Raw genomic sequence first — 27,893 nt, forward strand, 5'->3', positions numbered from 1 at the left:
CTCTTAATCCTTAAGAGTAAAATAATAATTAATTAATACGTAAAATATGTGGATTCGGACAATAGTGTACCTACACTGATGATTTGACGAACCACTACAAAAAAGCTACAGAAAAAATAATTTAACTCTTAATCCTTAAGAGTAAAATAATAATTAATTAATACGTAAAATATGTGGATTCGGACAATAGTGTACCTACACTGATGATTTGACGAACCACTACAAAAAAGCTACAGAAAAAATAATTTAACTCTTAATCCTTAAGAGTAAAATAATAATTAATTAATACGTAAAATATGTGGATTCGGACAATAGTGTACCTACACTGATGATTTGACGAACCACTACAAAAAAGCTACAGAAAAAATAATTTAACTCTTAATCCTTAAGAGTAAAATAATAATTAATTAATACGTAAAATATGTGGATTCGGACAATAGTGTACCTACACTGATGATTTGACGAACCACTACAAAAAAGCTACAGAAAAAATAATTTAACTCTTAATCCTTAAGAGTAAAATAATAATTAATTAATACGTAAAATATGTGGATTCGGACAATAGTGTACCTACACTGATGATTTGACGAACCACTACAAAAAAGCTACAGAAAAAATAATTTAACTCTTAATCCTTAAGAGTAAAATAATAATTAATTAATACGTAAAATATGTGGATTCGGACAATAGTGTACCTACACTGATGATTTGACGAACCACGACAAAAAAGCTACAGAAGAATTAATTAATCTCTTAATCCCTAAGAGAAAAATCTTCGTATTGATTACATTCTTTATTAACTCATACAAAATGTGGATTTCAGACATCAGTTTACACTAGTGATCTAACGAACCATGGCATAATATATAATATTTAGATGAATCTATTAAAAATAAAGGAATATCTTTTAATGAGGTTATTAAAGTATTGAGGTTATTAAGTGTAAAGTTACTTGTATTTTTCCATGACAATAAATAATTTGACTTGTTTAGTAGTAAAAGCATATTTCATTGATCAATAATTGAAATATTTAATCGAATCCTGTTATGCATATTTCATTTACTTCCTGTTGTAAAAGAATTTTGAATCTTATGCTTCTGTTGACAATATATTATTTTGACGTTTTCCGAAATTAATTATTATTTCGTGAATTAACTTAATTATGATTAGATGGTATTTTAATTTAGACACTTGGTACTCTCAATTTGGTTTAGGTTGCGTCTCTTAGTGCAAAAGCCATATTCTAAGAAAATAATGGAGAAAATTTAATTTCTATATATCATAATCTTAGAAGTATAGTGAATTATGAATTAATGAATGAAAAGTAGAAAATAATTCATTTCAATTCTGTTTTTGATATTTCACTAAAAGAAGATAGTTTTCCAAAACTGTTTTTATTAATTGTGTTTCGTAAATTTACTATCAAATGGCGTTCTTTCGTACAACATCAAAATTTAATTAAAATTTGCTGATATTCAAATTCTGTCAACATTAAATATTTTTTAAGGGAAACAAATAAGTGTAAAAATGTTTTTGAGCTGTAGGGCATCAAGAAGAATGTGAAAAATTTATTACAAAGCTCAATCTTTACGTGCATGAAAAAAAGTGCATATAAGATAGTTAAAAAAAGACTTATTAAATGCTACCAAATGGAAATCAAGTTTGAAATTCAATTAAAATTTTATAACTGTATTTTCGTTCGTTTCTCCTATACCACAACATTTTTTGCCAGATACACTATATTGCATATAAGTAAGTAAAGTGATTCTTCACATTTAAATGTAGTATAAATAAAAAATATTTTGGCGAGAAGTGAAATGAAAATTCTTGGACATTAACTCAAGTATTTTTCCAGACTTATTTTGAATCATAATAATAATCAAATTCATTTTCATTACAACTCTATTCACCTTTTCTGAAGTTCCTTATAACCATACTCAAAAGAAAACAGAAAAGCTGAGAAAAGTAAAATGACTCAAATATTGCTGTAGTTGTCTCGGAGCCTCTTTGAAAAGATCGAACTACTACTTTTTAGACTACTTCTTCGGTCAGTTTTTTGCTTTGGTGGCATCGAAAGTCTTTTTGCCATGTATTGGAAGTTTTATTTTACAGAAAACTATTCTGACATGCGTTTTCTTCTATCATTTCGCTTTTTTGTGCAGCCAGCTAGTAAAGGAAATAGTTTGCGCCACAACTTTTTCGTGCATTGCATAAACAAAAGTGGGCATTCTTACAAGGACGATGAAAGAGAGTCGATTGAAGTGTTTTTCCCTTATTTCCTCCCTGCTAAAGGGAATTTTCGGAATACTTCAAGCGGCGTTTTCTCTATATACTGTTTGTACTCTATATGCAAATAGAGAAATCACTCTTTGTCTAGAACTCTTTCAAACTCTATGGAGCATTAAAATAATATTCAGATAGCGAGTTTTAGCTGAAGTACCTCAAAACCGCATTTAAAAAATCTCTAAAAGTCGGTTCAGTATTTGGTTGAGGTCATTTCTTCATAAATATATGTTATAGCCTTAAAAAAAGAATACAAATCTTCAAAATTAAAAAATAAATTATTAAAATTTTAAAAATTTAAAATAATTAATTTCGCATATCTCTTGATAATCTGTGCAAAATTTCGTCACAAAGACAGCGAATTTAAATTTAATTTTTTATGTAATAAAGAGAATAAAATGAGAATAATTCATTTTTATAGTAGACTGATCATATTTGGTCACCAACTTGCATACGCTGGCAATACTGACATTTTAGGTGTTAGACTACTAACACGGAAACTATTTATTTAAAATTTCACTTTGTTATTTTATAGGACTGAAAAATATGAATTTAAGACACCGATCTACTAAATATGCTGCACGTGGAAATTAAAACAAAAGCGCAAAACTTGCTGTGAAGTTAATGCTGAGAAAAAAAAGAATTTTTTTCCCTCAATTTTAATACTGGCAAAAATGAAAACCACACGCAATTGACTAGTTTGATAAGTCCAATAAAGCTAGTTTGAATTTCACCAAACTGATAAGAATATTGTAACGAATTGTGTTACAAAAATTAAATTATTTATACAAATTAGAAAAATAAATACACACAGAAATAAAAGTTTCATCATAAAAGAGATAATTTCTGAAATTTAATGTGGTGAAGAAATAATACTTCTGCAATAATACCATCCGAAGATCCTGTAGTTAAACCTTAAAATTCTTATTAAAAGGATGATATTTACAAGAACGCCGAAGCAATTTATAATCGTTGCAATCATATTAAATAACTTGATTTTAAAACCGAATTATCGGAATTATCGGAAACAACGTTTAATGAAATCATCACAAGTAAAATTATAATATAATTAATTTTTTTAGAATAACATCTTCTGATTGATCAAAATGACTAATTTCAGTGTACACAAAATATTGAATTCACACAATAAAATAATATTCCTTAATATTGATTTATGATTTTTTGAATATGGAATCCATATTAAGGGTACTCTGATAGTCTAAAAATGTATTTAAAAATTACTTAAAATGAATTTAAATCGTAATTTTAAGGAATAAAATATGTACGTTGATTACAATGAGTAATTTTAATTCATACAACGTGTGGATTTAGAACATTACGTATGACATTGTATTAGTATCATTGAAAATCTGACAAAACATAGGTAATAATTAATTAAAATTAATTAAACTCTTAATTTTTAGGGTTAAAATCATATTGATTCATATGACTAATTTTAATACATACAAAATGTAAATATCTAAAATTAGAGCACTCTATTAGTGTATATTAAAGATATGATAAAATATGACTATGACAAATTTATTAAACTCTTAATTTTTAAAAATACAATTATTGATTAATATGATTCATTTTAATACAAAAAACATGTGGAATTAGAACATTACTACTTTATATTAGTGTTTATTGTTGATCTGACGAACCATGACAAAGGAGCTTTTAGTTTAGTTTAGTTATATTAACGTCCCGTTGTGAAGCAACACTAGGGCTATTTTGGGATGGACCTCGTCATTTTGAACCGCTGTCAGATGACGACAAAAGAGCTATTGAAAAATTAAATAAATTCTTAATTTTTAGGACTAAAATCTTCATATTGATTACATTCATTATTAATACATATACCATGTGGATTTCGAACATTACTACTCCTTATTAGTGCACACTGTTGTTGTTAATATACTATATAAACATTTACCGAAATTAAATATAATTTGTGAATTAGCTTAATTAACTTTTTATTGTATTCTAATGGAGACACTTCGTACTCTGAATTTGGTTAGGTTGTGTTTCTCAAAGCAAAAGCTATACACTAAGATAAACTGGAGAAAATTTTATTTCTAGATTTCATAATATTAGAAATACAGTGAATTATGAATTAATGAATAAAAAGTAGAAAGTAATTAATTTCAATTCTGTTTTTATACTTCACTAAAAGAAGATAATTTTCCAAAACTGTCTTTATTAATTTTGTTTCGCAAATTTAATATGAAATGACGCTCGAGCATAGAGGATCAAAATTTAATTACAATTTGATGTATTCAAATAGAAAAAAAATATTAAATATTTTTTAAAGGAAACCCAAAACTGCAAAACGTTTTTGAGCTCTTGTACATCAGGAAGAAGGTGAAAAATAGATTACAAAATTCAATCTTCACATGCACGAAAAAAAAAAAGAAAAAAGAAGTGCATAAAAATGTGTTAAAAAAGAAAGAAAAACATTATTAAAGGCTACCAAATGGAAATCAAGTTTGAAATTCAATTATAATTTTTTAAATGTTAATTTCATCCGTTTCCTCTGGATCACTACTTTTCTTACACAGTATATCATATAAAGTCATTCTGCTTATCTAAATGCAGTTTAAATAAAAAATATTTTGGTGGAAATTGAAATAAAACATCTTGGATATTAATTGAAGCATTTTCCCAGATGTTTTTTTGTATCATAATAAAATTCCAAATTCATTTTTATAACTATTCTATTTACCTTTTCTCGAGTTCCCTTATAACCATTCTCAAAAGAAAATAGAATAGTTGGGAGAAGTAAAACGGTTTCTGTATTACTGCAGTTGTCTCGGAGCCTCTCTGAAAAGATCGAACTACTACTTTTTAGACCACTTCTTGGGTCAGTTTTTTCCTTTTGTGGCATCGAAAGTCTTTTTGCCATGTATTGGAAGTTTTATTTTACAGAAAACTATTCTTACATGCATTTTCTTCTTCCGTTTCGCTTTTTTGTGCAGCCAACTAGTCAAGGAAATAGTTTGCGCCACAACCTTTTCGTGCATTGCATAAACAAAAGTATGTATTCTTACAAGCGATGAAAGAGCGTCGATTGAAGCATTTCCCCCCTATTTCCTCCCTGCAAAAGGGAATTTTCGGAATACTTCAAGCAGCGTTTTCGCTATATACTGTTTGTACTCTATATGCAAATAGAGAAAGCACTCTTTGTCTAGAACTTTTTCAAATTTTATGGAGTTTTAAAATAATATTCAGATACCGAATTTTTACTGAAGTACATCAAAACAGCACTTTAAGAAATCCCTAAAATTTGGTTTTGTATTTGGTTGAGGTCATGTCTCCATAAATATGTAATAGCTGCAAAAAATTAGTTTCTTTTTCATAATTAAAATTTATTAAAAATTTTAAAAATATAAAATGATTATAGCATTTAATTTTGCTTCTTTTATGATAATTTCTGTACAATTTCATCATAAATATATATATATAATTGAAAATTAACTTTTTTATGCAACTTAAAAATTAAATGAGAATATTTAATTTTTATAGTAGACTGATTGTCTTTGGCTGCTAAAGCGGAATATCTGCGTCTTAGTTTTTACACTATTAATATGGAAAACATTTATTTAAAATTTCTCTATGTCATTTCATAGAACTGAAAAAAAATTAGTTTAATGGTATCAGTATATTAAATCTGCTGCTTGTAGTAATTAAAGCAAAAGTGGAAACCTTACATTGAAGTTAATGTTGAAAAAAAAGCATTTGTTTTCCTTCATTTTAATACGGAAAAAACAAAAACAACCACACGCAATTGAATGGTTTGATAGTACAATAAATTTAGTTTGAATTTCATCGTAATCGTAAGAACATTGAAACAAACTGTATTTCAAAAACTAAATTTAAATCATTAATACAAATTAGAGAAATAATTGAATACAGAAATAATAGTGGCATCATTAAAAACAATTTCTAGAATTTAATGTGGCGTAAAAATAATATTTCTGCAATACAGAAGTTAAACCTTACCTATCTTACCTTACGTTAAATTTTCTGTTACAGAAGTTAAACCTTAAAACTTAAACCATTTAATAAAATCATCACAAGTAAAATTAAAATATTATAATCAATTTTTTTAGAAAAACATCTTCTCATTGATCAAAATAAAAATAAATTCTGTATATCAAATTCTGTAAATTCTGTATATCAAAATATAGAATTCAGATATTACTGTATTATACTTTGATATTAATTGATGATTATTTGAATAATGAATCCATATTAGAAGTACTCTGATGGAATAAAGAAAAGTATCAAAAACTACTCAAAATTAATTTAAATCGTAATTTTAAAGAATGAAATATGCACATTGATTAAAATGAGTTTTTTCATACAACATATAGATTTAGCGCATTACGTCCCCGTATTCATTTTCACTGATAATATGACAAAACTTGACTAATCAGCCACGTAAAAATTAACTAAGCAATTAAATTTTGAGAATGAAATCATATTAATTAATATGACTAATTTTAATACATACAACATGTAGATATTCAATATTAGAGAATTGTATTGATGTACATTGATAATCTGGTAAAATATGGCTATGACACTCTTAAAAATTTACTAAACACTTAATTTTTAAGAATCCAATCATCATATTGATTAATGTGATCAATTTTAATACATAAAAAAAATTACCAGACATTATGCTATTATATTAAAGCACACTGATCATGCAACGAAACGTAGTTAAGAATCTACTTAAAAATAATTAAACTCTTAAGAATGAAATTTTCATATTGATTACATTCATCTATACTTATAATAAAACTCAATGTGTGTCTGTGTGTGGGTGGGTGGGTGTTGGCGCTCTACAGGCCAGACCATTCAACCTACAGCTACCAAATTTGGCACGTGTATACCTTGGAGACCGGGAATGTGCACCTGGGGATTATTTTTTCAAATTTTTAATTAAAATTTTATTTATTTAAAAATTAAGCGAAATTTTGGCGTGTTTCTGCTATAACTTCCGAAAATATTACCGCACAAAAAAGATTTTTACATGAAGTTAAAGATCAAAAATTTATCTTTTAAAAATTTCTATTTTTAATGAATTTTTAAATAAATATTTTAACTATATTTTTCAACAATTTTTTTCGTACAAAATCAAAATAAAATTTAAGCTGCACGAGCACGTTTCGCATTCATGGGAAAAAATTAGCTTTTTTCAAAGTGTTGCCATCACATTGATTAAAGCTTCAATTAAAAATAAATTAAATCTTTTTGGAAATGAAATCTGCAAAAATATAATTTTCGGCAGGTGTCTGTAGGAAATGAAACAAATATGAAATATTATTTTTTCTAAAAAATAAATTCAAGAAAAATTATTTTATGATCTTTTACACTCTCTATATTATTAATCCAATAAATCAGTTGTATTTTAAGGCAAGTTTTATTTAATATGAACAGGATATCCATTCAAATCAGGGCCACACAGCTAATTTGTAAACCTTTAGTAAGACACATATCTGCTAAAATGGTCTAAATGGAAAATGATTATATGTTATGTAACTAGATTCAATAAATTCTCTAATAAATAACGAATTTTTGATTTCACATAAAGCTTCTGCTGTGGAAATCACGAATAACAAAATGTTCTTGAAACACTAATATTTTAAATAAAAAGAGTTAATTTCCAATCAACTAAATCAATCACTTAAACTGACTGATTTATGAAAATTTGAATATCACTATTCAATAAAAAAAAGGATAATTTTAGATTTTCCATCGATCGTTTCAAAGAAAATACGCTAATCAGCGCTCAGGTTTCTCAAGATTAATTGACCTAAGATTATGTAAATGTTGAGTTTTTCTAAATTTTTAACATTCAAAACTTTATAAATAAGTCTTAGTTGATCGTGGAAAATAGAAACATTCATTCATTTATTTAAAATTTGGTGTGTCCAGAATATTTCTCAGAATATGATACCTTACTGCATTAAATTTAGACTTCATAATTTTTGAAATATATTTATAGGCCGGAACAAAATATTATTATTGATTTCATTTCAATCCTTTTGAAAGCAAAACTAAAAACTGAATTTTATGCTGAATCTGAGAAATTTTTGTTGAATTATTCTTTGAGATATTACATACATTATGAAAAATATTTTGTAGTTCACATAAGACTTAAATACCGAGCGATTCTGTTTGCAATACTCATATTCAATAATAATAATAATAAATAAATAACAACAAAGATGATAAATAAAATAAAACTCTTGGTTTTATTAAAAAGTATCTTTATATTAATTGCAATTTCAGCATTTCCACTTTAAATTAAAGTTGAAGTTTTACCGAAATTGACAACAAATTAGCAAAATATATATAGTAAATTGAACGAAACGATCTAAACAACATTATAACTTTGGTATGACTATCAAAATTTGAAGATTAAAAATGTTTTGTTTGAGAATCTATTAAGAGACCAGTTACTTAAAATATTTAATTGAAAATTGTAGCGAGCGGTAACACTGGCGAACTGGTTGGTCGCCAAAGGCGTCTAGTTGTTAATAAAAATGGATATCAGATATTATGGTATTATATTAAAGCACATTGATCATACAACGAAACATAGTTAAGAATCTACTAAAAAATAATTAAACTCTTAAGAATAAAATCTTCATATTGATTATATTCATTGTTAATACATACCACATGTGGATTTCGGACATACTACACCATATTTGTATACACTGATGATCTGACGAATCATGGAAAGAAACTATTTAAAAATTCATTAAATTCTTAAGACTAAAATCTTCATATTGATTATATTCATTATTGATACATACAGTATGTGGATTTAAGTCATCACTACACCATATTAGTGTACACTGAATATCTGAACGAAACGTGGCTAAGAAGCTACTACTCACTTAGAAAAATTAATTAGACTCTTAATTCTTAAGAATATAATCTTCATATTGATTATATTCATTATTAATACACACAAGATGTAGGTTTCGGACGTCATTTCCCAATATATTAGTGTGCACTGATGCTATGACGATTCATGGTAAAAGGGCTACTTAAAAATTAATTAGACTCTTAATTCTTATGAATATAATCTTCATATTGATTATATTCATTATTAATACACACAAGATGTAGGTTTCGGACGTCATTCCACAATATATTAGTGTACACTGATGCTATGACGATTCATGGTAAAAGGGCTACTTAAAAATTAATTAGACTCTTAATTCTTAAGAATATAATCTTCATATTGATTATATTCATTATTAATACACACAAGATGTAGGTTTCGGACGTCATTCCACAATATATTAGTGTGCACTGATGCTATGACGATTCATGGTAAAAGGGCTACTTAAAAATTAATTAGACTCTTAATTCTTAAGAATATAATCTTCATATTGATTATATTCATTATTAATACACACAAGATGTAGGTTTCGGACGTCATTGCACAATATATTAGTGTACACTGATGCTATGACGATTCATGGTAAAAGGGCTACTTAAAAATTAATTAGACTCTTAATTCTTAAGAATATAATCTTCATATTGATTATATTCAATATTAATACACACAAGATGTAGGTTTCGGACGTCATTGCACAATATATTAGTGTACACTGATGCTATGACGATTCATGGTAAAAGGGCTACTTAAAATTTAATTAGACTCTTAATTCTTAAGAATATAATCTTCATATTGATTATATTCATTATTAATACACACAAGATGTAGGTTTCGGACGTCATTGCACAATATATTAGTGTACACTGATGCTATGACGATTCATGGTAAAAGGGCTACTTAAAAATTAATTAGACTCTTAATTCTTAAGAATATAATCTTCATATTGATTATATTCCTTATTAATACACACAAGATGTAGGTTTCGGACGTCATTCCACAATATATTAGTGTGCACTGATGCTATGACGATTCATGGTAAAAGGGCTACTTAAAAATTAATTAGACTCTTAATTCTTAAGAATATAATCTTCATATTGATTATATTCATTATTAATACACACAAGATGTAGGTTTCGGACGTCATTCCACAATATATTAGTGTGCACTGATGCTATGACGATTCATGGTAAAAGGGCTACTTAAAAATTAATTAGACTCTTAATTCTTAAGAATATAATCTTCATATTGATTATATTCATTATTAATACACACAAGATGTAGGTTTCGGACGTCATTGCACAATATATTAGTGTACACTGATGCTATGACGATTCATGGTAAAAGGGCTACTTAAAAATTAATTAGACTCTTAATTCTTAAGAATATAATCTTCATATTGATTATATTCATTATTAATACACACAAGATGTAGGTTTCGGACGTCATTCCACAATATATTAGTGTGCACTGATGCTATGACGATTCATGGTAAAAGGGCTACTTAAAAATTAATTAGACTCTTAATTCTTAAGAATATAATCTTCATATTGATTATATTCATTATTAATACACACAAGATGTAGGTTTCGGACGTCATTGCACAATATATTAGTGTACACTGATGCTATGACGATTCATGGTAAAAGGGCTACTTAAAAATTAATTAAACTCTTAATTCTTAAAAATCTTCATCTTCATTACATTCATTATTAATACATATAGCATGCGGATTTCTGAAATTACTGCACTATATAAGTGCACATTGATGATCTGACGAACTATGACAAAGAATCTATTTAAAAAAGCAATTAAATTCTTAAAAATCTTTATATTGATTACATTCATTATTAATATATATAGAAAATTTGGATTTCGGGCATTACTACACTATATTATCATACACTGGCGATATGACGAACCATGGCAAAGAAGCTACTGAAAAAATTAATTTAATTCTTAAGAATAAAATCTTCATATTGATTAATATGATTAATTTTAATATATGCAAGATGGGGAGTTCAGACATTGTTGAAGGACAGTGATGGTCTGATGAGATGTAGATGTGGCGCATAATGAAAGATGATGCAGTTAGAAGTGTTGTTCTCTGTAATTAATTTCCTATTCAACTGCAGCCTTAATGAAACCTGCTTGATACGCAATTTATCATAACTTAACTAACAGGAACTGTTGTTAATTACCTAACGCTCGAAAACATTAATATTTCATTAAGGAAGACTACAGAATTTTTGTTTGAAAATTAATTACGTAACAAATTATGCATTACATTCATTAATCTGTCACTCCTTAATTTTATTACATTTCATTCACATTTTTTATACGGGAGAGATATTCTATAAATGATTTTGTAATGCTTTTAATATTGATCTATTTTTATTTCCTACAGAAATGGAAAAAAGTTTTTATATAATTTTTTTTCACGAAAACTAGGAAGATGCAAGTGTTATATGGAAAATTAATTAAATAAATTTTTATTTATCAAAAATTATAACGCCGGCCTCCTGGCATAGGGGTAGCGCGTCTTCCCCGTGATCTGGGCGTCCTGGGTTAGAGTCGCGGTTCAGGCACGGTTGTTCTTTTGTGTTCTATCTGTGAAGTGTGTGAATGTGCCCCCCCCCCCCTGTAAAAAAGGGCTGGGCAAGCGAATGTGACGAATGAAGTAGCTAAGTCGTACTCTTGGCCCTAGTTGGCGTTACTAAAAAAACAAGATATGCTCACTCGGCTTAAATCGCTGACAGACAACTGTCAGCGGGATTGTAAAGTCCCAAACCAACAACAACACAATTTTTATTCAATATTTTTCATCAAAATAAGGAACTGTGAGAGACAAAAGATTATTAACGGCCGCACGCACGCACACACACACACACACACACACACACACACACACACACACACACACACACACACACACAAAAAAAATTATAACTCCATTCTGAAAATAAGTAACATGGAAACTTCTAACATTTGCTAAATAAACTGAATTTGAAATAACAAAAGATGTGAAGAAATCATATCTTTTGAAAAGATTTCTTTTAATATATTTTTTTTACATTAAATAATATCTTTTTATCTTAAAAATGGTGTTTGAGGCATTATGTTTGCTAAAAATTCATTCTAAATTTTATAACTCGTTTTTAACGATGGATGAATATTAAAATTTACTCATGTTATTATTTTACTCATGTCAAAAATGCATACTAGGCCTAATTACATTTGCACAGGCTGTAAATATATAAAAATGTCACTCATAATGCTCATATAAACTTCCTATCGTTTTTAAAAATGTATTCATATTTTATAGAAAATGGTGTTTCCAACATTTAAAAATTGTTTGGACAGTACAATTTTCTAGTTAATTATTTGGCTTTACAATCATTTACATTTTTAATGAAAAAATATATTTCATAAATTAAAAAGGTTTTGTTTATTATAATAATTTGCAGAAAGAATCTTTTACATTTAAAACAGTTTCATGTAGTTCTCAATAATTGATTTGGTATAACTATCTTTTGCTATAAATATTTTAAGATGCAAGAATTTTACATTTTTACTCAAAAATATAATAGTGTCAAATATTTGCATAAAAGCCTTATAATAATTACTTAAATATTTGGTTTTTCATTAGTGAAAAGTACACAATAATTTCATTCCGAAAAACATACTGGCAATATTGGCTATTTCTTGATATAATAGTGAGTGAAATTTCATGTTAAAAAAATCTGAAGTATTTAAAAGAGCAAAATTGATTTAAAATAAAATGCTAAATAAGAAAATAAAATGCAAAGTTCAAAAGATTATTTATGAAATTACTTTTCAAATCAATTAAAATCTTTATTTTCATTTTCGTTTTTTACAAATATGTACGGTTTCAGCATATTTTTTAAAAAATTTAGTCTTAAGTTAAAATAAAACTTTTTAAGTCTACGAAGTTTGGAAAAATTTGCAAACAACAAAAACATTTTACCTCAAGGCAGCGCTGAATCTTCAAATTGAAATAAAGAAAATTTTTTAGGGAACTACGTTTATCTGCTTTGAAAGACGATAACTCAAAATCGGAAAAAGTTTGAGGTGTGGAATTTTGCATGTCTTTAAACCCACAGGGTTACTCTTTATCGAATCTTTTTATTTAAAAAGTCTAACAGATATCCCTTTAAAGGATATCAAAATTAGTACAAAAAATTAGCAAGTTAAAGGAATTAAATTTTATATATATTCACCAGAATTATAGATCTATATTAAATTTTTGAATAAATGTTGTGTTTGACAGTTCTATTAGTCAATTTATAGAAGTCTATGAGATTGAAATAGCTCAATCAGTGGCAGTAGTCCCCTCAAAACTTTCTTGCATACTCTCTAATAAAGGTGTAACCTTAGAGAATGCATTGCGTTTCATTGGCGTTCAATAGTTACGAAATATTAACCTTTGGCGTGAATATAGCAATTTTACTGAAATTATCGTATGGACCTTGGCGAATTTTTTGGCGGTTCATCTCTAACATTCGATTTATACCCGAAAATTGAAGTTTGGTTTTAGATGCGTTTTACCCATTCGATTGAAATAAAAATTTGGCGCAAAACTAAAGTTGTAGTCACAAAATCACATCCGAATTTGATATATTTAAATCATTGCGAGTTTGAGTTATTGCGTTTATATGTTTCTGAAAATACAGACCGACAGACGGTCAAACTCTGTTTGGATTTGGATCAACATCTGATAGGTTTCTACACTATAGATGTTAAATTTTGTCTAGAGAATTTATTATATATATCTTAGATTTGTAGTTATTGTGTTAAAGTAATTGGAACAAACAGACTTCCTCTTAACGGAGTTTACTCAAATTTTGGACAAAAATCTCTAACTCTAATGTTAAGACCGGGTACTAAATTTCATCCATCTAGCTCAAAGCATTTTTGAGTATCTTTGTCACAGATAGACAGATGGACATTTTATAAAATTTTGTTTTTCGAATTCAGGGAGATCTGAAATTTATAATTTGTCAAAATTTCGAGTTGGAATTTTTAACTTTTATAAAACTTTCTCTATACTTTCTATGCGAGAAAGAAAAAAAATGTGGCAAACTAGTTAAAGAAATTTTAGCATTTAAAAATAACATAAATATCGTTTTCCAATTGTGACATTGAATGATTAACGGAGAAAGATTCAAAATGTGCGCTCGAATGATGTTGCCTAAATTATAATAAATAACTTTGTAATAAATTTTTGACCAAATGAGTAAGATGCCGAGATGTTAACATATGATGATCTTTACACAGAAATTCTAGATCTTTGCCCAATTGTAATTTTTAACGATCAATTCAAAGAGATTCAAAATGAATACTAGATTAGTGTTGTTACTTAAATTAATAACATAAATGTAAATTAATAAATTTTGGGCCAAATAAATAGATTGTTGAAATGTTAGCATATGATAATTACATCAAAACTGTGTTTTTTAGGCTTGACTGTTCAACGGGTCAAGATTCAAAATGCACACTCGATTGTTATTATTATTAGAATTGTGGATTTGCAATAAATTTTTGTCTAATTGTGTAAGTCGGTGGTTTTTTTTTTTCTATAGAAAGTAGTTAAATATAAAATAAGCTTTATTTGTTCAATTATAACTGAAAGTCCAGAAGCGAGCACTAACTGGTTTCTCCTAAAAATGGTAATGGAAAATCCTCTGAAGTTTCTGTATTTAAGAAAAATCTGACTTGTTGTAAATGTTATATTTTAATGCAGAGGCTTGAAATAAATAAAAATAAAAAAAGCAAGATTTTCAAAACACTTTTTAGCCTATTGATATTAGTTGTTTTTATTAATCAGCACTTTGGCAGAATTACATTTTTTGCTGCCCTAAGCAACTCACATTATGCGACCTTTTATTTAAAAAAGACAATAAATTTAGTTTCACATTGTAAAACATTTTTAACATGTTAATTTATTTTATTTTAGGCTAATATTTTTTTTTAATTTTATGAACGCATTTATGTGAATATGTATTTATTTTCATTTATTTATCTTAACTCCAGACTGCCTGCATTGATGTTTATCATAATATTTTTGAAGCAGATGTTAAGTTTCATAATTATTCTACTAATAATAAAGTTGAGCATAAGGACATTACAAGAATCATATTAATTAATTTGATTAATTAATCCTATTAATTACACTTGATAGAGTGTCTATATGAGCCTAATATTTTACCATTCATAGAATTTGCATTTTTAATTTTACAAACTCATTCATTTAGCAATAAGGAAAATAAATTTTTTTTAATAGACCTGCTAGCGGCCTCCTCTCTGACTAGACAATTTCCTAGTTTGCCTAATTAGAATTCCACTACTGAAATACTTCACTTGAAAGTCTGAAATTATTCATTTGAGAATTTCAAATAAAGTATTTGTATATTGTTAAATAAGCTATAAAAAGATTAGGTTATGCTGAAGTTTTTAGCAGCTTACTTTCTTCTCTTTTCTAGAAAAGTAACATAAATAAAATGAATCACTGTAAAAAGATCAATATTTAAATGTGCTTTACAAAAAAAAAAAAAAAAAAAAAAAAAAAATAACGGATGAATTTTTCCTACTTAATCCATTGTTTCTGACATATTTTTCATAACCACTATTATTTTAATTACTTTTGAATAAAGGCTAGAACTTGTTTGGCGGAAACATACTGGAAAATCTATTCATATTATATTAAAAAGAAACTCATGGAATAAATTTTAAAGACAGAAAATTCCCCTTGGTATTGTCTTTATTTTCTTGTTATTACAACCGAAAAGCATCAGATTACATAATTACAGAAAAAGTGATAAAAAAATCTTTTATTAATATCATCTCACCATTCAAATTGATTGAAAAAATCCAGCTACTATTGAGAATGCTTACAATTTAAGAAATATAATTATTTTCTGACTATAAGTGATGAAGTGATTATGAAGGATCTTATGGTTTTTATATAAAATTCTGAGATTTCAATTACCCGAAATTTTCATTGACATGTTTTTTTTATTTTTAGCTTAGATTTATGGCTAAAATAATCGAGATTGATGTTTTAACAGTATCTTATTCTCTTAGATTGGCCAAAGTCACCTTTCATAAAGATCTGATGGACAGACTAGTCGTATAGAAATATGAAGGAAACCGAGATTGTATTGTTTCCCCAAGTGTGTCATATTGAGGAAACTTCCATACAGATCTTGATGTAAATACTAATCATATGACAATGATAATTGAGATTCGCATTTTATACAGTACGGTTTTTTTCCTATCAGTTAGGTCGAGACTTTCCTACAGAGAACAATTTTAGTATCAAGAAACACACCCAAATTTCATTTGTATAGCCCATGAAAGTTTTGTATCTTCCAAATTTATAAATGTATACTTTACTTACGTTTTGACGAATTTGGCCCAAAATCTGATAGAGATGTATAATTTTCGTGGCAAACCGTATATAAGATTCCACCCATCTAAGTTATTGGATGCTTGATATGTCACGTTCACATGCATATGGAGGATAAGCGAAATTTATGTATTAGGGTGCCTCAAATAATCTTTCTCATCTTAAAAGGTTACGCTTTTAAAGAGTTTTGTCACTGGAGACGAAACATGGATTTTATATAAAAATGTGCATAGAAAACACACTTGGTGTAAGGACAATAGGCCTTAAACTGTCGCAAAGCCGGGACAACACCCCCAAAAAGTTCTTTTGTCCATTTGATGGGATTGGAAAGGCGCCATTTTCAACGAGTTACTTCCTCAAGGTGAAACAATAAATTATACGAAATACTGTCCCCAACTGGATCAATTGAAAGCTGGCATAGCAAAAACGACCAGAATTAATGAACTGACGAGGCGTTGTTTTTCATCATGACAACACGAGACCACATACTACATTAGTCGTAAGAGAGAAGCTCTTACAGTTTGATTGGGATGTTTTACTGCATCCTACATACTCCCCAGATCTCGCTCCAACTGATTATTATTTCTTTCTGTCCTTAAAAAAATTCTCTTCACGAAAAGCGCTTTAAATCCATTCAAGGATTATTTCTTGTCCAAAACACAATAATTTTGGAAAGAAGGCATAATAAGGCTTCCTGAGAGATAGAAGAAGGTCTCTTAGATGGGACTTAGAAGAGATAGAGCAAAAGGGTTCTTATATAACAAAATAAATAACATTTTAAACAGTAAATATTGTGTATTCATTTCATATTACAAATAGGAAAGAAACTTATGGGACACCCTAATAAATGAAATTCATCGAAACTTGATACAAAATCCATAGTTTTGGTTTTTCGACCACAAATTCAATTTCACACCTCGGGGTGATTGCTGTTTTATTACGTTTACCAGCAGAAAGGCAAAATTCCAAAAAATGATTTTTTGAAGTGAAGAAAGGCTCAAATGAGTAAATTCTTCAAAAGTTCAAGGTCGAATTAATTCAGAATGATAGTAATTTTTCTTGCTATATTTTAAGAAAGGAAAAATAAAAACCAATCATTTATCTATTAATTATAGACATTTAAACTGACATTCCTTAGTCTTGATGAAATTCTTCTTTTGATCTCACTAACATTAGTTGGATACATATATACGACTCTGACTAATGTTCGGTTAGAATTTTTGTCCTTGATAATTTGCAATAAATTTGAATTAATAAAAAATTATTGATTGAGAAACAAGAACATTTGAAGACAATTTAAATTAATAATAAACCAATCAAAAAGCAGTTATCAAAAATGGATGACGCAACATATGTATAATAAAAAATTTGAAAATAAATACTTTATTTGCGTTAATTAAGAGACGATAGCGGTATTTGTGATCTCTTAGCTAGTAATTAACAATTTTTAACAATATTTTGTATTAACCCATTAGCTGCTACGATCTCTATTTGGAGTTTTGAAATTTTACGTACATCACTCGGCGCCAAAAATATATTTGGTATACCTGAGAGATTAATTTCATTCTTTATATATCAATTAATATTATGTGCAGTAGAAAGTGTATACTCTGTACATTTTTTTTTAACACAAGTGATCAAATTTGTAATTCGTCTGTAAGTTGAAAAGAACTGAATTGTCATATATGAAGCATTATATTTTCGATTTGACTTTTATATGATAAAGAAACACTGTACATAAATATGTAATTTAGAGGTTACAGTAATGATCTATTACTGATTCAGCCTTTGTTTTTTATTGAATTGAATTCATTAATCATTTTATAATGATACCCTTTTTCAGAAGCATCAAATACTTTCAAAAAAATTGAATATAATTATACTATTAAACAACTTTTTTGCACATATAAATACAACTTATTTAGCCAAAAATTAAAAAAAAAAAACAAGCGGTTAATGGGTTAAGGAAGATAAAAAAGATAACCTGTAAATGTGTACTTACTACATATATATGAAACCAAATATCAAGAGAGAATATGAGATCAAAAACCAATATATTAGGCTAACAGAAATATAATTAAAAACTTAGCTTATAATAATAGAAAAATACCGCGATCTCATCATACATTCAACAAACGATACTTATTCACTTATTTCAACATTCCCCATGTTGATCACTGCAACCTACAGTTTTAAATTAACCTCATAACGAACGAAACTCATTTCAACCAAACTTAATTACAGGAACAGTTCAATATTAGCTGAATTTGTTTACCTTCGGCTTGAAATTCTTATCCCAGAGTATTGCGAATTCTGCGCACAGGCGGCCTTAATACCAAAGAGCTCAGCGAGACCGAATGCCATGAATTTGGAGTAGCTATTACATCCTTTATTGGAGCAATTCACTAAAGCATAAACCTATGAGTGTGTCCCATGAGCAATAGGAGCAATTGCGTTGGAGCATTGTAATTATGGCGATGCCGGCAGACTGTTTACTGCTGATTTACTAATGACACAGTGAACCTAATGGCCGCTGTGTCCTACACTTCAGAAAATGTAAATTGTGGGGATTGTCCGAGAGAATGGAAAACCAATTGCGAAATAAGATTAGCTTTAATCCTTTTTTTTCTTATATTTTTTTACCTTTATTCTTCTTATTTCAGGAAGGGATCAAATAGTAATTTATTTGTAGAATTATTAATGAAGCGAACTTTTCTTTTGTTCGATTTGTATATTATGGAATGAATTAATTCAGAATCATTGAAACGAATTTTCGATTTTCATTTTGTAGAGAAAATATTGTGTTCGTCAAAATTCAGATTGAAAAATTTGATAAATTTTCATATTTTAAACCTCATTTCGGTGAAAAAATATATCTAAGTTATATTTTTTTTAATTATTTGAATTCATGTCTATACCGTATGTTTTTAAAATTTTAATTACATATTTTATAGTCTGGGTGAAATTCAAGCATACGCTTGGCGCAGTATGGCCAAGAATGACTCCTACGCCAATGAACCCAACAACAACAATAACCGAATCTTTTTCGATAGGCGCTTACCTGAATAGATCTACATCTATATGAATCTGAACATTTAAAAGCTTAAAACCAAGAAATTTAACATGTCTTTAGACCAAAAATACAGAGTTTGGAAAGCATATTTAAGTCTCAAAATGTAACAGATTTTCTTTAAAATGTTGGTTTAAATGTTGTAATTTACTGAGCTTTTAATTAGAACTAAATATTCAAAAAATTGTGGAATAAAAAAAAATGCAATATTTAATTTCACATGATAGTTGAATTGAAATTCTGTTGGAATTTTAAACGAAGAAAGACTGGATGACGCTGTTTTGAAGAGAAGATGATTTTCTTGAAATAATAATGTCATTCTAATGTTTTCACATAAAAAAAACATTGGAATGACAAAGTTGATAAATAGCAGTAAAAATGTATTTTATGTATCTTATAAAATAATTTAATCATTCCAATCGATAACATGCATTGATATAATACATAGATACAAAAGTGTTTGATCGTAACATAAATCGCATTTTAATGTGAAGATATTGAATCCAGCTAAGGGATACACACTGATAGAATGGTTAATCTTAAGGATTTTGGTTAACACAGTCTAGAAGAAGAAGAAAACATTTTCGTTTCTCACAGTGTTATTAGATGACGTTTAAGTACCTTAGTTTCAAATGGTTCAGTGAAAGTGATTTATAATGTTCGCTCTTTAATCGAATTATATTTATGGCAAATCGATACATTTTATATGCATTGCATTGCATCTTTAATGTCAAACGGTTACAGCAAAATATCAAATTTCATTTTTTAATTTTATATTGTAAAAAAAAGGCAATCTTCTCGATTTCACATATAATTTTCATTATGGGGTAACTGGCAACAGGCTTTTCCAATCCAAAATACATAAAAGTAATTATGTAATTAATTGCTTTTTATATATTTGGAATAATTTATTTTATAATAGAAAGTAATTTTAAGCCTTTTACTGTGACAGCGTTCCATACTGCTTTCAATGCTCATCTTTGTTACCAAATTAACACCTGATATTTAAAAGGAAATCTATCATATAATTTACATAAATATCACTCATCACGAGATAATGATATTTGTCAACCACAATTTGAAACAGTTTGGTGCAAAAAATAAAGAATAAAAATGTGATACTTATGTAGAAAATTGTATATGAATTTGACGCTTTTCAATCACAAATGGAATCTGCAGAGGCAGAGGAAATAACATTTCTCCAATCATGCATGGCTCATTTTTCAAGAAATATACAAATAATTATTCGATTGACGAGGGTGAAGATGTCAGAATGAAGTCTCATTATTGTTTGTATGTTTGCTATTATTGGTATAATTAAATTATTGTTATTAAAAATAACCGTAATAACCGTGTTTATGATAGTTTAACTGCATTTGATAGATTAAAAAATTATCGCTGAAATAAAATTTGCTTTCTTGGATAGTCTGTGATTTCAATGTTTCTAATAAAGACTATATATCTGAATTCTATTATTAAACGATAAGAATGGTAAATTGTTTTTCAGGTAGAGTAAATATCAGAGCAAAATTGGTTGACATGCAGATTGAATATTCTATTTGAAGTAGAAGTTACAACTTGTCTCACTAAATTAAACGACTATTTTTCCTAATTTGAATTTGCATTTCTAAGTTTTAAATGTCTCATTCTCATGTTATATAATATTTATTACTTCTGTAATTGTAAAGGCTCATTTCCCAAGTTTTCTGCAAATATTTCGAGACAAAGTGATTGCAAATTATTCCAAATTGAAGGTTTTAAATAGTTACGACACTCATAAGCAACATTCCGTGAAATACGAGACAACAGTTCTGAATAAAAAGTAAGAAAAAAGCAGTACTTTGGGTGAAATTAGGAACATACAGTAAAATGCATTTTAAGAGAATATATAGAAACTTCCCATCATTTTAAATGTACTCTCTTTCTGTCAAATGTTTTTATCATTAGGAGGCGAAATACAAGTTCCTAATAACCTTACAGTTTCTGAGGCAATTGGGAAGGTTCTTGTAAGTGAGGATGGTTAATTAATAAATTACTTTAGAAGAAAATGTATTGGAAGAAATGCTGCAGAATATGATTATGTACTCACAAAATAGATTTCTCCATCACAAAATGTCTTTTTAAATTAAAAAAGATAATTTCAGCAAATTTCCTTCACAATTATCTAAACGGATTCTACAAGAAAATCCAGGAGGCAACTCTTTTAACATCATTATTTCCATATAATGATTATGCTGTAAATAAGAACTTAATAAGTAATATTGATCTAGGAGCTATTCTTTTGTAATTTTTCTCATATAATGATGTGCTACGGAATAAAAAAGATCTCATACACTCATTTTTATCTAAGAATTATCCGCTTTTATCTAAAAAAAATTCTACAAGAAAATCCAGGAGGCAACTCTTTTAACATCATCATTTCCATATAATGATTGTTCTGTAAATAAGAACTTAATAAGTAATATTGAGCTAAGAGTTTTCTTTTGTAATTTTTCTGATATAATGATGTGCTATGCAATAAAAAAATATCTCATACACTCATTTTTATCTAAGAATTATCCGCTTTTATCTAAAAAAAATTCTACAAGAAAATCCAGGAGGCAACTCTTTTAACATCATCATTTCCATATAATGATTGTTCTGTAAATAAGAACTTAATAAGCAATATTGAGCTAAGAGTTTTCTTTTGTAATTTTTCTCATATAATGATGTGCTACGCAATTAAAAAATATCTCATACACTCATTTTTATCTAAGAATTATCCGCTTTTATCTAAAAAAAAATATTTTTCTTTGAAACAGATATCTCAACAGAGAGAAGGTAAAAAAATGTTTTAGTTTATACGATATAATCAATGTTGTTCAGTTTGAGAAAAAATGTGTTACACAACGATAAATAACATGCAATTCTTACCTCTAGATAAACTGGATGCATTTAATTTGACATTTTCAGTCTTACATGCTGAAAGAAAGAATACAATTATTACCCTTTTGTAAATGAAATGTGAAATAATAAAGCAATTCAATATAAATAAATAAAAACCAATATTGCATATATAATACATTGTACTTTATAATCATAATTTTTACAGATCATGAAAAATATTTTAAAAATCTCTTGTAACCGTTGAAAATACATATACAATATGTCAAATAAGTATCCAGGAACTGTTTACTGTTCAATCGACGAATATTAAAATCAAGTAAGAGGTACATTTGATTTAATAATGAGTCTTCTTTAAAAATATTTGATTATTATCTTTTTTTGATTCCAATAATTTTAAAATGCCACAGTTGAATTAATTATAATAGTTAATATAAATTGTTGTTACAATATAAACCATAAGTTATTTACGTAAAGGCACAGTGTGAGCATTTTATTAAGCTATTCAATTAATTAAAAAAACACTTTCAATAAATATATTTTGGATTCAAACACAAAAGGGAAGTTACATTCTTAAACCTTCTATAAAGGAATTTTTATTTCTAGCTTCAATTTTTGCTCAGAAATTAATAATAATATTTAAAATAAATTCGAACAACCGATTCAATTTTTTAAAAAAAAGTTTTTATGCAATGAAATCAAATTTAAAAAGGCACATATTTTTTTTAAAAAAAATTACCGTTGTGATTACTAAAACACATTTTCCACTCACCCATCAGAACACCTTAATCTTTGAAAAATACCAATCATCCACTGCACTGTTAACTTCTCCCTGTAATCTCCCGTCTTGTTTAGTGGGCGCGATAAAAGGCGAAAAAGAATGGAAGCGAAAACTTTCCCCGAAAACACTTTGATAGATCAGGAGCGGAAGGCCCCTCTTCAAAGCAAACCACCGCAAACTTGAAGACGGCTTTGACGGCGATTATATCGCTGTTTTATTACAGAATAAATACAACCTTTTCTCCTCGGGAGAGTGTTATTATGGATGTTTCGTCCGTGTGAGTTATTTTCCTCCTCTTTTAGAGGAGAACTGACAAAGGGGTTGGGTTAATGAGAGTGTGATGGATAGGGTTTAATTATTAGCATTAATGGGCAGACGCTGTCGGCAACTCACTATCTGAAGAAGGAAGAGGAATGGGTAGGATTGCTTCAGATGTAGGTAAATTTGGGCAGTAGCTAAAGTGAGGATTTGTATTTTACTGGAAGAATGAATCTAAAAGTACATTATCTATTGTTCCGAAATTTCCGAGGTTTGTTTGGATAGTGGATGTTATATGGTGTGAAGAACGCTGAATCATCAGGCGGCAGTAGAAAATAAAACAACGACGTTTATTTACACGAAGGCACACAGGACAGCACAAAGACGACAACTATTTACAGCACAGAAGACGATTATCTTCAGCCGAGACGTGCAGCATACAACAGCATACAAAACAGCATAAACAGCAGCATACAACAGACTCTACTGCAGACAGTAGAACATAGCTTAGTTCAGCACTAGCTTCACTCCGTCGCTGCTCCGCTTATCTCTGGAAGGCCAGTTCTTTAACGTCGGTTCCGACTACTCTGCTCTAGCAGCTGCTGCCGCTTCCTTTTATAGGTCTCAGGAGGCGGGGCTAGAAGCCTCTCAACCAATCAGGAACGTTATCAGGAGGCGTATCTCTGTTCCTACTGGACGGATCGGGAAAAATTTCGATGTTTCGGGTATAATCTATTTTGGCGCCAAATGGTCGCCAAGTTTGTCGCCAAGCTCTGGAACCTCCGACGCGACACCGGACTCCGTCCAGTACCGATGAATGTAAAACATTCTTTCCGATGGTGGAACCAACTATGCTGGGAAGCAGCATTACAGATTCGTAACACTATTTAGAAATTTGGATTAGTCTTATTTTTTCAGATAAAATGTCCGTTTTCAAAATAAGCAAATCACATCTTTATAATAAGATGTTTAGTCTTAGTTTGATTAACCCTTTGCTCTTCTTCTTTTGCATGTCTTCCCTCAGGTATCATTCAAGATGGTACATCATTTTGACATTTTATTTCTTTAATTTTAATTGTTAAATATACTACAGAATGGTAAAAAGATGTCGATTCATTTTTTTAGAGAAATTCAATTTAAAACAATTGTATGTATTTCATTTTTGGTGTAAAAACAAGTCCATGTACTAAGTGAATAATTAGACATTGAATTATTGTTTCGAATGTAAAGGGTTAAAGTTCCATTTAGAAATTAAGTAAATTTTATTTTGAGGTGACCTTCATAATAATGAATATTGTCTGAGGAGGGGGGGGAGACATATTTATAAGGACCTTGAAATGTCTTTCGTTTCAATTTCGATCCCACTTAAGATTACTTGTGTCAATAAAGCTGGTGCATTTTTGTTTATATGGATCATGTTTTTCCATTGATGAATATAAAGAAAAAATCCCTCAGATGGGGGCACCGGTACAAGTATCCCCATCGTTATCTAATCATGTTTCAATATTTCGTTTAGTTTGATTAATATTCCACTATGAAACAAAAAATAGTTAAACCGATACGAACATCACAATTTTGAACTAGAAATGAAATGCAAAGAACATCACCCAAATCGGTACCTCCTTCACTAAACTTCCGCATCTTACCAGTAGTAAAATTTTTTCTTGAATAAATTTCTGTGATACAGACTCTTCTATAATACAGAAATTTTGTCGAATCGAGCCTCAAAAACCTGCAAAATTTCAGTACTGAAATCAATATTCTGAATATTTCCGACGATCGTGTGGTCCTATATTCAAGAACAACGAGAATGCTCTCTTCCTGTTTGATTATACTAATTTGAAGTCAAACACTTTGAATAATAGGTGCCCATTCCTTCGATATTAAGTTTCAAATTCAACAGAAAATAATTCATGTAAATTTAATATATGTGCTTTTTAGCCATTAAATTAACTAAATAAATTTCCAAAAATATATCCGGTTTTAAATATACAATCAGGGACCCACGTAATGAAATAAAATTTCTTTTTTCTTAAATTTTTATGTAATGTGCGCTTTGGTTTGGTCATAGAGTTAATTGAATATACTTCCAATACATAAAATTCGAATTTAAACACACAATAGAGAAATTAAATTCTTACGAAACCTGTAATGAAATTAATTTCTCTTCGCTGGAATTTCTACTCAGATTTTAACAACAACACTACAATTAAAACTAACCAAACCCATTTTTTAACATTTAACCAGTTTACTTTGTACCTTTTCACAACAAATTTCACGATATAATGATCAAAACCTTCGCCAACTAACCATCAGAATCTCCTTCTTTTAAAAATCCTAAGCATCAAAACAACCTTGACTTCTCCTTGTAATCTTTCTATTTTACTGGGTACGATAAATGGCGAAAAAGAAAGGAAGTGAAAACTTTCCCCAGAACACTTCGATAGATCAGGAGCGGAAGATCCCCGTCGAAGCAAACCACCGCAAACTTGAAGACGGCTTTGACGGCGATTTTATCGCTGTTTTATTATGGGATAAATACAGCTACACTGAGTGTTTCTATGGATGTTTCGTCCGAGAATTATTTTTGTCTTCTTTTAAATGAGGACAGACAAAAGAGGTGATCTACTGAAAACGTGCTGTAGCAAGTTTAATTATTAGCATTTATGGGGTGGCGTTGTTCATCAACTCACTGTCTGTTAATGAGATGAAAATAGATGGAATGGGATTTCTGTGGGTGTATGTTAAGCTGGACCACTGGGAAAGATCGGAATATAATGATCTGCTTAGAAAGGCAGATTAGTATTACACTGTCTTAATAAAATATGTTTTGATTATTAACAGATTTTGACTTCTTATAGAATACTGAAGCAAGTGTAGATTAATTGGAATACAGTTGTTTCAAACATAAAGCTTCAATTAAAGCTTTCATAAAGCTTATTTCAATAACTAATTACAAAAGAGGAGCAGTTCCAAAATTTTCAAAATTATTATTATCATTATTATTTTTGCAGAAAATTGGTTAGGGACGTATTATAGCAGAAAATAAGAATAGCTGATCAATTGGTGAATTATTGTAATGGGTTAAAATTTGTATTTGCCATAGAATGAGAACAACACTTGGATTTTTTTTACTGCTGTAACAGTAGTGAAGAAGTAAAAAATTGTCGAAATTATCATTATTATTATTTTTGAAAAAAATTCGTAAAGGACGTATTATTGTAGAAAATAAGTATATCTGATCAATTGGTAAACTATTGTAATGGATTAAAATTAATATTTACCACAGAATGAAACACAAATCCAATGAGAACCAAAATCTGATTAGATTTTCACAGTAAAAGACCACAGTGAAAAAATAAATACAATATACAAGTATTACTAGTCAATCGTGTACTGATTCTGTCTCATTCTTTTCTAAAACCCCTATAACCAAAGTCTACATTAAGCGAAGATTCTCGAAAATAATTGAAAATGGATAATCTTAAAAAAATTTAGATTTGTATCAAAAATGGTATAAAAGAATTTTGAAGCAGCATTGAGTGCTAACATGTTTTGTCCCATGGCAACACTGAGTAATTTTTCATTTTATTGATTTCACAGCCTCCTTTATTACATTTCTACATTCCTCTAAATGAAAACTTTAATTTTTATTGCAAATGAGTATTTTGTTCACATCTGGTTCTTTTACTTTAATAATAATCAAACATGGGAATATTTTCATTTCATAAAATTTATTTTAAAGGAGGGCGGTTATGCTTTTTATTCAGAAAGCTTATACGAAAAAAATTAAATATAACCCAAAAATTAAGAGGTAATATATAAAAAAAAATTTAAGTTAATTCCTACTTAGTTCAACAATTTTTTTTTATTTTAGTTACTTTTTATTAAATAATTACAATTAATATAAATATTTATATAGATATGACAGATTTGCAATATTTAGTAGCAAAATAGAGTTTGGCGACAAACTTGGCAACCATTTGGCGCCATGACGACGGATTTGGTGACCAAATAGAAATTACTAGACACATTTTATTAATAAATTAATATTTAAAAAAAACTGTATTAACATCAAGTGACATCCACTTCAAGTTTAAAAAAATGTATTTGAACTTGAGTGGATGAATAAAAAGTATTTTATTAACGATTGAAAATTTGAACAAGATATATACATATATAGAGAGAGTGAGCTAATAGTAGGAATTGAAAAAATAGATATTTAATTATATTGTTTTATCAGGAATTATAGAAAATTATTTCT

At 28.3% G+C, this 27,893-nt stretch overlaps 1 protein-coding gene across 2 annotated transcripts in view; it reads right to left on the minus strand.

Annotated features, from left to right (window-relative positions):
• LOC129984713 (hemicentin-2-like) overlaps nt 1–27,893 on the minus strand; it is a 516,003-nt gene that overhangs the window by 138,221 nt on the left and 349,889 nt on the right. For both annotated transcript variants that reach the window (XM_056094654.1, XM_056094653.1), the window contains exon 9: nt 22,621–22,668. In XM_056094654.1, the coding sequence (XP_055950629.1) occupies nt 22,621–22,668 (48 nt within the window). The remainder of the gene's footprint in view (nt 1–22,620; nt 22,669–27,893) is intronic.

Source organism: Argiope bruennichi, chromosome 9 (genome assembly GCF_947563725.1).
Source record: "Argiope bruennichi chromosome 9, qqArgBrue1.1, whole genome shotgun sequence".
Lineage (NCBI taxonomy): Eukaryota > Metazoa > Arthropoda > Arachnida > Araneae > Araneidae > Argiope > Argiope bruennichi.